This window comes from Setaria italica, chromosome I, assembly GCF_000263155.2.
Source record: "Setaria italica strain Yugu1 chromosome I, Setaria_italica_v2.0, whole genome shotgun sequence".
Classification (NCBI taxonomy): domain Eukaryota; kingdom Viridiplantae; phylum Streptophyta; class Magnoliopsida; order Poales; family Poaceae; genus Setaria; species Setaria italica.
The window spans coordinates 21,559,891-21,573,515 of NC_028450.1; the positions used below are offsets into that span (position 1 = coordinate 21,559,891).

General features: G+C 51.6%; 2 protein-coding genes across 2 annotated transcripts; both read left to right on the forward strand.

The window, feature by feature from the left end:
* The first annotated feature begins 2,347 nt into the window (after window positions 1-2,347).
* Window positions 2,348-5,490, forward strand: LOC101766539 (protein SMAX1-LIKE 4). Its single transcript, XM_012846737.2, has 3 exons — window positions 2,348-4,060; window positions 4,382-4,595; window positions 4,706-5,490. Exons 1-3 carry the CDS (start codon window positions 2,568-2,570, stop codon window positions 5,258-5,260), a joined length of 2,262 nt encoding a protein of 753 aa, XP_012702191.1. The 5' UTR covers window positions 2,348-2,567; the 3' UTR covers window positions 5,261-5,490.
* Window positions 5,491-12,065: 6,575 nt separating this feature from the next.
* Window positions 12,066-12,398, forward strand: LOC106804241 (uncharacterized mitochondrial protein AtMg00810-like). The gene has a single exon (XM_014804944.1). The coding sequence runs from the start codon at window positions 12,066-12,068 to the stop codon at window positions 12,396-12,398; it is 333 nt and encodes a 110-aa protein (XP_014660430.1).
* The last annotated feature ends 1,227 nt before the right edge of the window (window positions 12,399-13,625 follow it).

Sequence of the window (13,625 nt, forward strand, 5' to 3'; positions counted from 1 at the left end):
GCAGCGCCCTCCCTCTCTCCTCCCCGGGCCACCACCCCCTCCCCTCCCTTCTCCCGGCGCCGCCCCCTACCCTCCAATCAAGGCCGTCGCGCCCCTCCCCTCCTCTTCTTCCCTGGCCGCCGCCCCCTCCCTTCCTCCCGCTGGCGCCGCCCCCTCCCCTCCAATCCCGGCTGCCACACCCCTCCCCTCCTCTTCTTCCCCGGCATCGCCGCCCCCCTCTCGGTCCTCCCTCTCCCGGATCCGGTGGCGGCGGGGATCCGGCGGGGGAGCACCCGAGCGGCGGGTAGTGGGAGTCCAGTGGTTTTAGGAGGGGGTGAGGGGACTAAAAGTTTTGAGCCTCCTAAAACTTTTTAGCCTCCTAAAACTTTTTAGTCATTTTTTAGGAGGAGTGCTTGGCTCTTTAGTCACATTTTAGTCACTTTTTAGGAGCTAAAATTTTAAAAGGATGGAAACAAACAGGACCTAATCTTTAAAAAAATAGATAAGGCCGGCAATATCGCAGCGCTTATAATTTTCATCCCTTATCCATTCATGGAGGGGGAAAAGATTTTATTTGATCAAACATGATTTCACGTTCACGTCGTGGAAAAAATGAAAACTGTACATGTTCCCTTCATTGTGAGGGGAAAAAATTAAAATGATATGCATCATTTTTCCTCTGATGCCATGTCACATTCACATTAGAACAAACAACAATCCCGCACATGTTCACGTTATGAATACTAATTAACACGGTACATCACGTTTGGCCTCTAATAATGTGATCTCGTCACATTTTTTTTCTCTTTGAAACTCTATATCACATCACATTCTATACAACCGTGCATGATGCAAGTTGAATCTATTTAGCCTCTCATGTTATCACTCTGATTTTTTCCCCCTTTGAAAGCCTATCACGTTAGATGTGATGCAACCGTGCATGCAGGGAAGTTAGATCTAGAAAGATTATTCCGTACTTTTTCATATTTTTCAAAATAAAAATAAATAGTAATAAATATTTATTCTATTACATCCTAAGAGGTAATAATTCACCGTAACTACCCCAGATCTATGTCAATGAATAGTCCATAGTCATTCCCAAGTACCCGTAGCAAAACCCTTTTCTTTCATAAAAGTTTGTGCGCCTTGCTCTATCATCTCACGGCGAACTAACCCCTTTGCACACTACTGAAAACCCGGCGGGCGCGGCACCGCACCACCAGCACGCGGCCGCCGGTCAAGGCCGCGCGCGGCCGGGTGAGCCCGACGGCGATAGCGAAGCATCGGCACCCCGGAGTCCGAGGAAAAGGCCGCCGGGAAAGCCCGCTTTGCGGTGCCCTCTCGCTCGCTAGACGCTAGTGCGAGCCCGTCAATGTCGTCGTCCACCATCTATCCCATCCATACCACATTGAATTCCTCCTTCCTGGCAGAGGCGCCGGGTCCGGAGGCTCGCCGGCAGGGTCCCAGCACTCTCTGTGCCTGCTACAGAGGGAAAGGAACGAGGAGGGAGGGATGGATGGATCGGAGCGCACAGAGTTCGGGGCGTGAAAAGATCGGCTCTGTCGTCGTATAACGACGTGCCCATGGAATGGAATGAGTGAGTGGAATTCCCTCGGGGAATGGAGCCCGGGCGCGTCCATGGCTCCCGTGACTCGGTCTGCTCCCGGATTAAGGTCTCAGTCTGTAGTAGTACTCTCAATCTCTAGGGCAGAGAGCGAGCTGATGACGACGGTGACCGTAGAAAACTGCGAAGGTAAGAACGGAGGAGGTTAGTGATGCGATTACCGCAGCGGTAGGAATACACCTTGTGTTGATGCTAATGCAGATATGCAATGATGCCTGAGCCTGACCAATCATTAGGCTCTCAGGGGAGGATCTCTTCCGGGGACAAGGAGCTGGGGCGATTATCGTATGATTTGCTGAAGCCAACGCCCCACAGGACGTCAGGCGAATGAATCTTGACAGAGTGGGTTACACTCAGAATGTCAGAGAATGGATGATCCCTTTGCAAGCAAAAGATGTACTACTAAGCACTACAGTAACATGCATGGAGCACAAGGTTATGCTCTAGCTGTCGAAAGGGAAAGATCACTGAGGGCAACATACAAAGGGACAAAAGAAAGGGTGCCAAACCAAACCAAAGCCTACGCCCAAGTGCCCAACCCCACGGCCCCACACCCACTGTGTGTGGAAAAGAGACAAACTGACCCTGCCCGGCTGCCCCTCTCTGTTCCTCTGCAGAAAGGGACACGAGCCACAGATGAATCTTTTGAAAGATGAATCGGGAGAAACAAAGAGCATGCCGATCAGATGCATGAGAAAGAGAGAGACGATAAAGCCGCTTTGCGTCGGAGCCCAGTCTATCTATACTTTACAGCCCTAAAAGAAAACCCCGCAGAGAGCTACGCCTACGCGCGTCCATGGCCAAAGAAACTGAAACGCTACTCCACTACGATTAAAGCACAGGTAGGTAGCTAGATCGACCGGCGGCAGTGGCCTGTCTCAACTCTCAAGAACACTGAACAGTGACCACCACCCGCGCGCACCTACACACTTCGCACAGCAGCAGCAACAGGACAGGTGCCGCGATGCGGGTGGGGGGATACACGGTGCACCAGTCGCTCACCGCCGAGGCGGCCGCGGTGCTCAAGCTCTCGCTGGGCCTGGCGCGCCGCCGGGGGCACGCGCAGGTCACGCCGCTGCACGTCGCCTACACGCTGCTCGGCGCCTCCTCGTCCCCGCCGCCGCTCTTCGCAGCCGCCGCCGCCTCCACGCCGGCATACGGCCTCCTCAGGCGCGCCTGCGCCAAGTCGTCCCACCGGAGCGGCGGTGTCTGCGCGCCGGCCCATCCGGCGCAGTGCCGGGCGCTGGAGCTCTGCTTCAACGTCGCGCTCAACCGGCTCCCCACGGCCAATGCGGTGGCGGGCTCGCCGCTCTCGTCGCCGTGCTCGTCCTCGGCGTCTTCCACGTCCTTCGCGGCGTCCATCCTCCACCAGCCCAGCCCAACGCTGTCCAACGCGCTCGTCGCCGCGCTCAAGCGCGCGCAGGCCAGCCAGCGCCGCGGCTGCGTCGAGCTGCAGACCCAGCCACCGTCGCCGCCGGGCCTGCCGTCCACCTCCCCACAGCAGCAGCAGCCTATGCTGACCATCAAGGTCGAGCTGGACCAGCTCATCATCTCCATCCTCGACGACCCCAGCGTGAGCCGGGTGATGAAGGAGGCCGGCTTCTCCAGCGCCGCCGTCAAGACCAACCTCGAGGAGGAGAGCGCCGCCATGATGCTCGGCCCCGGCCACCACCACGGCTCCTCCACGCCATCGTCCCCTGCGGCAGCCCCGGCTGTTCCGCCGCAGTCCTTCCTCGAGACATACGCTGCTGGCTTCCCTAGCGCCTACGGCGGCAGTGCGTCGTGGCCGGCGCCGTTCTTAAACTACCAGCAGGCCGACGTCGAGTCCGAATCGCCATGCAAGGAGGAGGACGTGAGAGCGATCCTGGAGGTGATGTCGCGGAAGCAGGGGAGAAGAACCAACCCCGTCGTCGTCGCCGACTCGGTGTCCGTCGCCGAGGCATCGGTCGCCGTGCTGATGACGCGCCTGGAGCGAGGCGACGTCCCCGACGAGCTACGCGGCGCGCGCGTCCTCCGGCTTCACCTGTCCCACGCCCACGTCCGGCTCATGACCAGCGCCGACGTCGACGCGTGCGTGGCGGACCTGCGCCGCGCCGTGGCCGCCGCCGCCGCCGCAACCAGCACCAAGACCGGAGGCCTGGTCATCTACGTCGGCGACATGCGCTGGGCCATCGACGACGACGACGAAGCCGCCCGCAACCAGGCGGCGTCCGACGGCTTCAGCCCCGCGGCGCGTCTGGCTGCCGAGCTCGCCCGCCTGCTGGGCGAGCTCCGCGCAGCGTCGCTTGGCGGGCGCGCCTGGCTGGTGGCGGCGGCGAGCTACGGGACCTACATGCGGTGCCAGCGGTCGTCCTCGTCCCTGGAGGCGGAGTGGGCGCTGCAGCCGGTGGCCGTCCCCTCCGGCGCCGGCGCCGGCCTCGGCCTCGGCCTCGCTCTCGGCCCACGCGCCGCAACAAGGTGACAAAAGCGTGGCAGCGCTGTTGCTTATTTACTGTTCTTTTATTTCGTAAATGCTTTGCTTTGTTTTTGTTTCACTTTGCTGGGACTGATGTGGTGCTGTCGCCTGCTTCCTGCCGTGCTCTGCTTTTGGTTTGGTGTGCTCTGTTTGGACAGGCATAGCCTGACTGCCTACTGCTTGTGCTTCTTGTACTAGTGGAATGTAGCCAGGAAAACTCCTGAAATATTTGGCCTATCTTAGAGTGCAAACAATTGCATACTCCTACTTGATAATGTTGCGACATTGAAGGCTGAAGCTTATTTTGCATTTGCTCTTAGCAGAGAAACGGACGGCAAGGTTGCCCAACTTGCTCAGTTTCCATGGCTGGATTTCTTACCCAGAGAAGAAGATGGCGTGCCGGTCCTGTGCGTCGAATGCGCAAGGAACTACGAGATTGAAGCATCAGCTGTGAGGGCAAAGGCAGAAGGCACCAATCTTGCGCTGACCTTCTTCCCTGGTTGGCCGCAGGCAGATGAGCCCCAAACGTCACACAAGGTAATTAAGAACCAAGAAACCCAGCATATGCAGCTGCAAAAAATCAGGATGAATGTGTTCATTTGAACAATGCCGTACTCAAGACGATTTGTGTTGTTCGATTGATGAAGGATCTGATGGAGCTGAAGAGGAAATGGAGCAGATTGTGCCGGAGGGTTCACTTGCGGCGCAACCAGCCGACTCGCCTACCCAATGCAACCACCTCTAGCAATCCAGGCCTCTGCTTAAGCTTTGGGACGAACGAGATCAAGTACCAGGATGTGAAAACCACGCTCAGCCTGTTACCTCCGGACTCCGCTGAGACACCCGACGAGGCCTGTCGTCACAGGAGCGAGGACATGGACGCAATGCAAGCAACGGCGCAAAAATCGGATACGATGGTTGATTCAAGGGACATGAAGAATGTTCTACAGCTGTGGATCGATGAGTTGCCATCCGGCGATCTTAAGAGGAAGCCGGAGAATGTCCGGCTGCCAAGGGAATCCAAGCGCCGGAGGGGCGGTTGCGGCCTTGATCTGAACCTATGCGCGGACGAGGAGGAAAATCAGGACGGTGACAGTGCTGGTGCCAGCAGCGAAGATGAGCTCGTTCCGAGCGACTTGACAAACGATGGCGAGGCCAGCGGTGATGTGAGTGTGACTGACAGCTTCGACAGCCTTTGTTAGGCTGTGACCTTCGATCACTGAGCGATGGCATCACGGCGGTAGGGTCGCCGGAGATGAAACTTCACGAATTCTGAAATTTCGGAATTGTACTCGGCCTCCTTTCTCCTCCACCTCCAGTCATTTATCCTCGGTCCTCGCTTCGCCCCTCCCGTGCGGCTGATCAAGCAAGCTATAACCATTTAGGATGTTTGTTCGGTTATATGGATTAAAGTTTTTTGTGTCACGTTAAATATTCGGATGCTAATTACGAGCATTAAATATGAGCTAATTATAAAACTAATTATGCAGATGGAGGTTAATTCACGAGATAAATTTATTAAATAGTTACTGTAGCATCACATTGTCAAATTATGAACTTATAGATTTGTCACGTAAAATAGTCTCCATCTGTACAATTAATTTTGTAATTAGTTTATGTTTAATACTTCTAATTAGTATTTAAATGTTCAGAATTTTATCCCTTAGTGGTGAGCCATTATCTACATCGTTTCATTATCTTTATCCATGATCACAATTCGTTTACTGATGCTATTCATTCGTTTACTTGCATGGCGATTCAAAATGTACAAGTGTGGAGCCCCTGCCTGGAATGACTGCATGTTCTTTCCGCAATCGGTGACAGCGAAAAGAGAACCGCGGCTCCCAACGCAAACAGGACAGCAGTCACCGCGCTACCGCAAGGAAGGGGCGCAAATTTCTGACCGTCTCTCTTTCTTTCCCACCACTTTTCGTTGTCACTCCGTCGTCCGTCTTTCCTGTAGCAGCCGCAGTCTTTCTTTCCTGTTGCCGACGACCCTTTTCTTGTTTGGAAGCGAGCGCGCACTTTTGCATGGCTTGGCACGCTGGAAAAGGAAAGGAAAAGACGTTGGAATTTCGGAGCGCTTCCGGTCTGCTGGGGAGAGACTGGCTGGAGCTGGATGGATGCTGACTACACTGAGCTAGCTAGCTGCTGGTGAAGAGACAGAAATTAACATCGTTGATTACTGGCTTTTCTGGACGTAGATATATTAAATCTAAATGTATAACAAAATTTATATAGCAAAATTTATGAATTAATAAAGTCAAAACGACATATAATTTGGGACGGAGGAGTACTTGACATTCGAAATATTACCACTCTGATTATACATTATAGTCTTTTGAAATGGCTGAATAAGTACATAATACTGAATAATAAAAAAAATAGATCATAATGCGGATCTCACCAATTCATAAATTTTGTGCATGCGAGTACACGATGGATGGACGTACACAAAAAATAATTAACAATGAGTTCATGGAACACTAAAAAGAGCAACAAATGCACGTCAGATAATTCAAGCTACATGGCCGAATATTTGTAATTCATGTGGGATCCGAAGTAAGTACTCCTTCCTCCGTTCTTAAATGCACCTAAGAGGGAGTACTTTGGTGAGTGTGTTAAACAAGCAGGCTAAGGGCCTGTTTTCTTCCACCTTGCTAAACTTTAGTTGCTAAAAGTTGCTAAATTTTAGTTGCTAAACTTTAGCAAAGCTGTTTGGATACTCTTGCTAAAAGGCATTTAATGAGCTGTAAAAGGACCTATCTACCCTTATTAAAGGTGCGCAGGAGGGGGGAGACAAGCAATAAATGAGGGGTATATGTTGTCCACCCCACCTTTTAGCAAGTTTTAGCAACCAAAAACTTGCTAAAGTGCTAAACTTTAGCAACTCAACTTTAGCAAGTTTTAGCAAGGGTGTTTTGCAGTTTAGCAGCTCAAAGTTGCTAGTTTAGCAAGGTGGAAGAAAACAGGCCCTAAACAAGCGTGACTGTGCGAGCCATCAAGTAGCCAAATTCAACAGAAAGTATTCCACCAAGAGTGAATTATTTTGCTATGGAAAGACAAAGGTTTATAAGGAACAATATTCACAAATTTTTAGATGTGGAATGGGACATTTTCCTTTCCGGTATTTGGGTATTCCCATGAATCACAACAAACTCAATGATAAAGATTGGAAGGCGGTTGAAGAGCAATTTCACAAAAAGTTGAGTAGCTAGAAAGGAAAGTTGTTGATCTGTGGTGGTTGGTTAGTCCTAATAAACTCTATTTTGAGTAGCCTGGCCATGTTTATGATGTCTTTTTTTAAATACCAAAAGACATTCTTAAGAAACTGTAATTCTATAGGTCTACCTTTTCTGACAAAGTGATAACCATAAGAAGAAACACTGGTTGACGAAATGGGGAATTCTTTGTCTACCAAAAGACCAATGTGGTCTAGGAATTCTGAATCTTGAAACCCAAAATTTTGTTTCCATAGTAAGGGGTTGTATAAGCAAATAAATGAAGATAAGATTTGTTAGGAGCTTCTTACGAAGAAATACCTAAAAAAATAAGATCATTGGTGAAGTTCAATGAAGCAGGGAGATTCACACTTTTGATCAAGCCTTATGAAGGTAAAAAATTGCTTCCTTAATTTCTCCACTTTAATCTTCACAATGGTACTCAGACCAGGTTCTGGGAGGATAAGTGGTTTTGAGACTTAAAAGGGGTAATTTTAATGAAAGACAATATATCAAAAAGACATTGGAAGGGGGTCAACGATGTTGTTTGTGACAATAAGGAAACTATCCAGCACTTGTTCTTTAATTGTCATGTTGCATTGTCATGTTGCAAGATTTATTTGGAGAATCTTTACAACGGGCATTTGGTTTGCAACCTCCTAAAGATATAGCCGATTTTACCTGGGGTGTGGTTCAATTAAGTAGGCCAGCATATGCGATCTCAAATTTGTGTGGGAGCAAGTGCAATTTTTTTTTGTCTATTAGGCTATGTAGAAATGACATGACATTTGATAAAAAAAAGATTATAATCTTATTTGCGTGTTATTTTAAGGGGAACTTACTGGACACGTTTCTGGAGCATCCTACACAAAAAAGAACAACAGACCACTCCTAAAGTGGGCTTGTCGTACGCCGAAGATTGTAGCTATGGAGATCTTTGCCAAGCACAGGTGGTCGTCTTTTAAGAGACTTAGCACTTAATTAGTCACATCCTTACTTGGTTTGCTTTTTGAGAGTTTTTCTTTAAAACTGTTAAGCTGGCGTCTACAACTACCTGCGCTTCTTCCGGTCCTTCACGCGCACGCCGCGTCTCACCATGCACGCAGGGCTCCCTGAAGAATCGTTCAGTTAGTTGGATAGGAACTCTCCTGTACTTGTATATAATCTGTACATCGGTGATCAATACAAAGTGTTGTTCATCCAAGTCTGTTTCTACATGGTTTCAGTGACCGACAGATCCACCCTCTCCAATCCGTTCGCCACAGCTTCCACCCCCATGGCTCAATCGTCGGCTAACTCTTCTGCTTCCTCTGCCTCCTCCGACGATTTCTCTGATGCAGCCCCTCCTCAACCAGCTCCGGTCGCCGTCCTTCAGACGGTGAATGTCCGCTCCCACGTCCCCATTCTACTTGACTTTGATGCGGCCAACTACAGTCAATGGCGTTGCTTCTTCGATTCTGTTCTCGGCAAGTTTGGCCTTGACGATCATGTGCGCTCTCCGACGCCGCTCGCCCAGCACACCGCTGAGTGGTGCCAAATCAACAGCTGCCTCGTCAATTGGATCTACACCACCATTGACAAGAACATCTTCGATCTCATCCACAAGCCCCGCATCACGGCGTTCTCGCTATGGTCTGACGTCGAGGGCCACTTCCACGACAACGAGCTTGAGCGCGCTGTTCTTCTGGAGGCTGAATTCCGCAGCATCCAGCAAGGCGACCTGTCCATCCACGACTACTGCACGAAGCTCAAGCGCCTCGCCGACCAGCTTCGTGACGTCAGCCATCCTGTTTCAAAACCAAGTCAGGTTCTCAACCTCCTCCGCGGACTCAGCCCCAAGTACCGTCATGTGAAGCCGGTAATCAAATCCAAGTCCCCACCCCACACCTTCCGCAGTGCGATGTCGTACCTGCTCCTGGAGGAGGCCAGCAACTCCCACGACGCCACGGCGGACGCCGCGCAGGCTTACCTCGCTCGCCACGGTGGCTCCGCTACTGGTGGATCCTCCAATGGAAGCTTCGGCGGATCCGGCGATTCCGGCTCCGGCTCGCGCTCCCGCTATAGAAACAAGAAGAAAGGACGGGGCTATGGCTCCTCCTCCGACGCTCCACCCCCTGCTGGTGGTGGCGGCGGTGGCGGTCTACCTCAACACTCCACCCCACCGTCTGCTCCGTGGACCGATGGTTATAATCTGTGGACCGGCTTGGTCCAGGCCTCTGCGGGCCCCGGGCTCTGGTGTCCTCGTCCCACGACCGCCGTTCCCGCCACAGCAGGCTATGGCGACACTTCATCAGCCGCAACTTCCTACTCTCCAAGGTCCTCCATAGCCAAGCGCCGCCACCTGGGATCCTTTGGCCCTCTCCACCGTATTGAACACCGCCAGCATCGCCACACTGCTGCCAAGCGCCGCTGAATGGTTCCTGGGCACAAGAGCCAGCAACCACATGTCCTCTTCTGCTCGTAACCTCCATTCTTCCCGTCCCCTTTCTTCTTCTATTATAGTTGGAAATGGTGCTCGCACGCATGCAGCCGACATCTCCTTTCCCACATCATCCCATCCTTTTCATCTACGCAATATTCTTGTTTCTCCTGCTCTAGTCAAGAACCTTGTTTCCATCCACCAATTAACCTGTGATAATAACATTTCGATTGAGTTTGATCCCTCTGGTTTCTCTATAAAGGATCTTCCCACCAGAATGGAGACTCTCCGCTGTGACAGCTCCGGCGACCTCTACCCACTGCGACTGCCACAACCTCTCTCCCTCACTGCATCTCTGTCGACAACGGTGGATTTGTGGCATCAGTGGCTTGGGCATCCTGGCTCCCATTTGTTAGCTCAGGTTTTGCAGTCTTTTGATTTTAGTTGCAATAAGTCTGAGGCTCACTCTTGCCATTCATGTCGTTTGGGCAAGCATGTTCGCCTTCCTTTCAGTTTTTCTGAAACCAAAACCCATTTCCCTTTCAACTTGTGCATTTGGATGTCTGGACATCACCTGTGCTTAGCATTTCAGGTTTTAAATACTATGTTGTGTTCCTGGATGATTTCACACATTACATCTGGACGTTCCCGATTCGTAACAAGTCGGACGTTTTTCCCATCATTCGATCCTTCCACGCATACATTCAGACACAGTTCAGGCTCCCTCTTCTAGCGTTGCAAACTGACAATGGCAGGGAGTATGACTCCCATGCTCTACGTGCCTTCTTCCATACCCACGGGATCTCCCTCCGTCTCTCCTGTCCGTATACCTCGCAGCAAAATGGCAAGGCGGAACCGTGCTACGTACTATTAACGATTGTTTACGTACCCTGTTGATTCATAACGCAGCTCCTCCAAAGTTCTGGGCTGAGGCACTGAATACAGTAACATTCTTACTGAATCAGTGGCCGTGCCGCGCTACCGGTGTTGTGACGCCACATGAGCTTCTCCTTGGTGTACCTCCATGCTACGACATGCTTCGGGTCTTGGGGTGCCTTTGCTACCCCAACCTCGGCGCCATGGCACCCAACAAACTCAGTCCGCGCTCCACTGCCTGCATCTTCCTCGGCTATCCGTCGGGTCATCGTGGCTACCGCTGCTACGACCTCGCCACGCGACGTGTCATCACGTCCAAGCATGTCGTCTTCGACAAAACTCGCTTCCCACTCCGCAACACTGTACCGGCACCTTGGACGGCACCTCCTACGGCGCTCATCGATGACGACCCGCTGCTGCGGCGACACGACTTCGCGCCCTTAGCTCGACAGCCGCAACAGTCACCGCGCTCGCCGGTGGCCACTCCGCCACCTTCGTCCTCGCCACAAGCTCCCTCACCTGCTCCGTCCATGCCACCTACGATGTCCTTCCCACCTCCATCGCATGGTGCCCACGACGACGCCGTGCCCGTCGCTCGCCAGCCGAAGCTCCGGCTCCACCGCCGCGCCATCATATGACGACGTGCTCTCGGGCCAGCGTGTTCAAGCCCAACCCCAAGTATGCACTGGCCAGCACGTCGTCCGCACTCTCGCTGGTTCCAGCTCCGCCTGCGCCGCCCTGAAGGATCCACACTAGCGCGCCGCCATGCAATAAGAGTTTGATGCCCTGCTAGCCAACCAGACATGGCGCCTCGTTCCATGTCCACCACATGCCCACGTCATCACCGGCAAGTGGGTGTTCAAGCATAAGCTCAACCCCGACGGCTCGCTCGAGAGGTACAAGGTGCGGTGGGTTGTTCGCGGCTTCCACCAGCGCCCGAGCATCGACTTCACGGAGACATTCTCACCAGTCATGAAGCCAGCCACGATTAGGACTGTGCTCACCCTGATCGCATCCCATCGTTGGCCGGCTAATCAGCTAGATGGTTCCAACGCTTTCCTTCATGGGAATCTCCAAGAACAAGTCTACTACTAGCAGCTGGTTCGTTTCGCCGATCCGGATCGTCCCAATGATGTGTGTCTTCTCTCTCGATCGTTGTACGGTCTTCGTCAAGCTCCTCGTGTGTGGTTCCTGCGCTTCGTCGGCCATGTCCTCACACTCAACTTTGTCCAGTCTCGCACTGATACATCCCTCTTTGTTCTTTGCCAAGGCACCAACAACACGTACCTTCTCCTGTACATCGATGACATGATCCTCTCCGCTTCTTCGGTAGCCTTGCTCCAACAGATCATCGGCCATCTCAAAGTGGAGTTTGCCATCAAGGACATGGGTTCTCTGCAGTTCTTCCTCGGCATCGACGTTCAGCGCCGCGGTGATAGGTTCTTCCTCTCCTAAGCGGCGTACACGCGTGATATCCTTGAGCGTGCGGGCATGGCCAACTGCAAGCCGGCATCGACACCGGCTGACACCAGCACAAAGGCGTCCAACTCTGAAGGGAACCTAATCTTCGACGCCTTGTGGTACCGGAGTATGGCTGGCGCTCTCCAATACCTCACGCTCACACGACCTGACATAGCCTACGCCATCCAACAGGTCTGTTTGCATATGCACGCCCCTCGCACTTGCCACGCCAACATTCTGAAGCATGTTCTTCGGTACCTCAAGGGCACCATTGGTTTCGGTCTTCACCTGCTCGCCACGGCTACGCTGTCGTTGCTTGCCTACACCGACACCGATTGGGCTGGCTGCCCAGACACTCACTAGGCCACGTCGGGGTTTTGCGCCTTCCTCGGTGATTCCCTAGTGTCTTGGTCCTCCAAGAGACAAAACACAGTCTCATGATCCAGCACGGAGGCTGAGTATCGCGGCATTGCCAACACCGTCGTGGAATGTTCCTGGCTGCGGCACTTGCTTGGCGAGCTACACCATGGCGTCCAGAAGGCTATGGTTGTGTACTGCGACAGCGTGTCGTCTGTATACATGTCTCGGAATCCAGTTCATCACCAACGCACAAAACAGATCAAGCTCGACATAAATTTTGTTCGGGAGAAAGTTGCCCTTGGCGAGCTTCGCGTTCTTCATGTGCCAAGCGACAGATAGTTTGCGGATATCTTCATGAGGGGCTTCCGTTTGCGCTACACGATGATTTTCGAGTCGGTCTCTGCGTCGGGCAACCCTACGCTAAGACTGAGGGGGGGGGGGGTTTAAGATGGCATCTACAACTACCTGTGCTTCTTCCAGTCCTTCACGCGCACGCAACATCTCGCCATGCACGCCGGGCTCCCTGAAGAATCGTTCAGTTAGTTGGATCGTTCAGTTAGTTGGATAGGAACTCTCCTGTACTTGTATATAATCTGTACATCGGTGATCAATACAAAGTGCTGTTCATCCGAGTCTGTTTCTACAAAAACTGTTGTACACAGGTTGGTTGCGTGCAAAACTCTTGCACTAGAATAAAATTTCTTTTCCTAAAAATATTTTTTATCATTGGGGAAGCACCAGTGATCAAAGAGTATCGATTTCATTTGAGACGATGAAAAATTAAGGATCCAACCATTCTTTTGGTTGGGGGTGTAGGGGTAAACGATAACATAAGAATGTTGTGCACACGTAGGACTTCAAAAATGAAGGTAAAAGAGCGGCTTAGCATAACAAATGCTTGAGCTTCCTGGGTCACTGTAATTTGTAAAGTCCACACAATTTGTTTCCCGTGTTTTTTTAGCATTTATACATGGCCTGTGTTGAACCTGAGTTTGAACCATTGTAATTTGTAAACTCCACAATTGTTTTCCTGTGATTTTGTGTACTCCCTCCATTCCAAATTGTAAGTCATTCCAAGAATCTTGGAGAGTCAAAGCATCTCAAGTTTGACCAAATTTATATGATAATATAATAACATTTATGATGTCAACTAACTATCATTAGATTCTTTATCAATTATATTTTCATAGTATATCTATTTGATGTCATAAATCTTTATATTTTTCTTTA

Excerpts from the sequence above, each read along its gene's own strand:
- LOC101766539 (XM_012846737.2), top strand. The coding sequence starts at position 2,568 with ATGCGGGTGGGGGGATACACGGTGCACCAGTCGCTCACCGCCGAGGCG. Across the intron at positions 4,061-4,381 it reads GGCCCACGCGCCGCAACAAG|AGAAACGGACGGCAAGGTTG; the intron begins GTGACAAAAGCG and ends TGCTCTTAGCAG. Across the intron at positions 4,596-4,705 it reads AGCCCCAAACGTCACACAAG|GATCTGATGGAGCTGAAGAG; the intron begins GTAATTAAGAAC and ends CGATTGATGAAG.
- LOC106804241 (XM_014804944.1), top strand. The coding sequence starts at position 12,066 with ATGGCCAACTGCAAGCCGGCATCGACACCGGCTGACACCAGCACAAAG.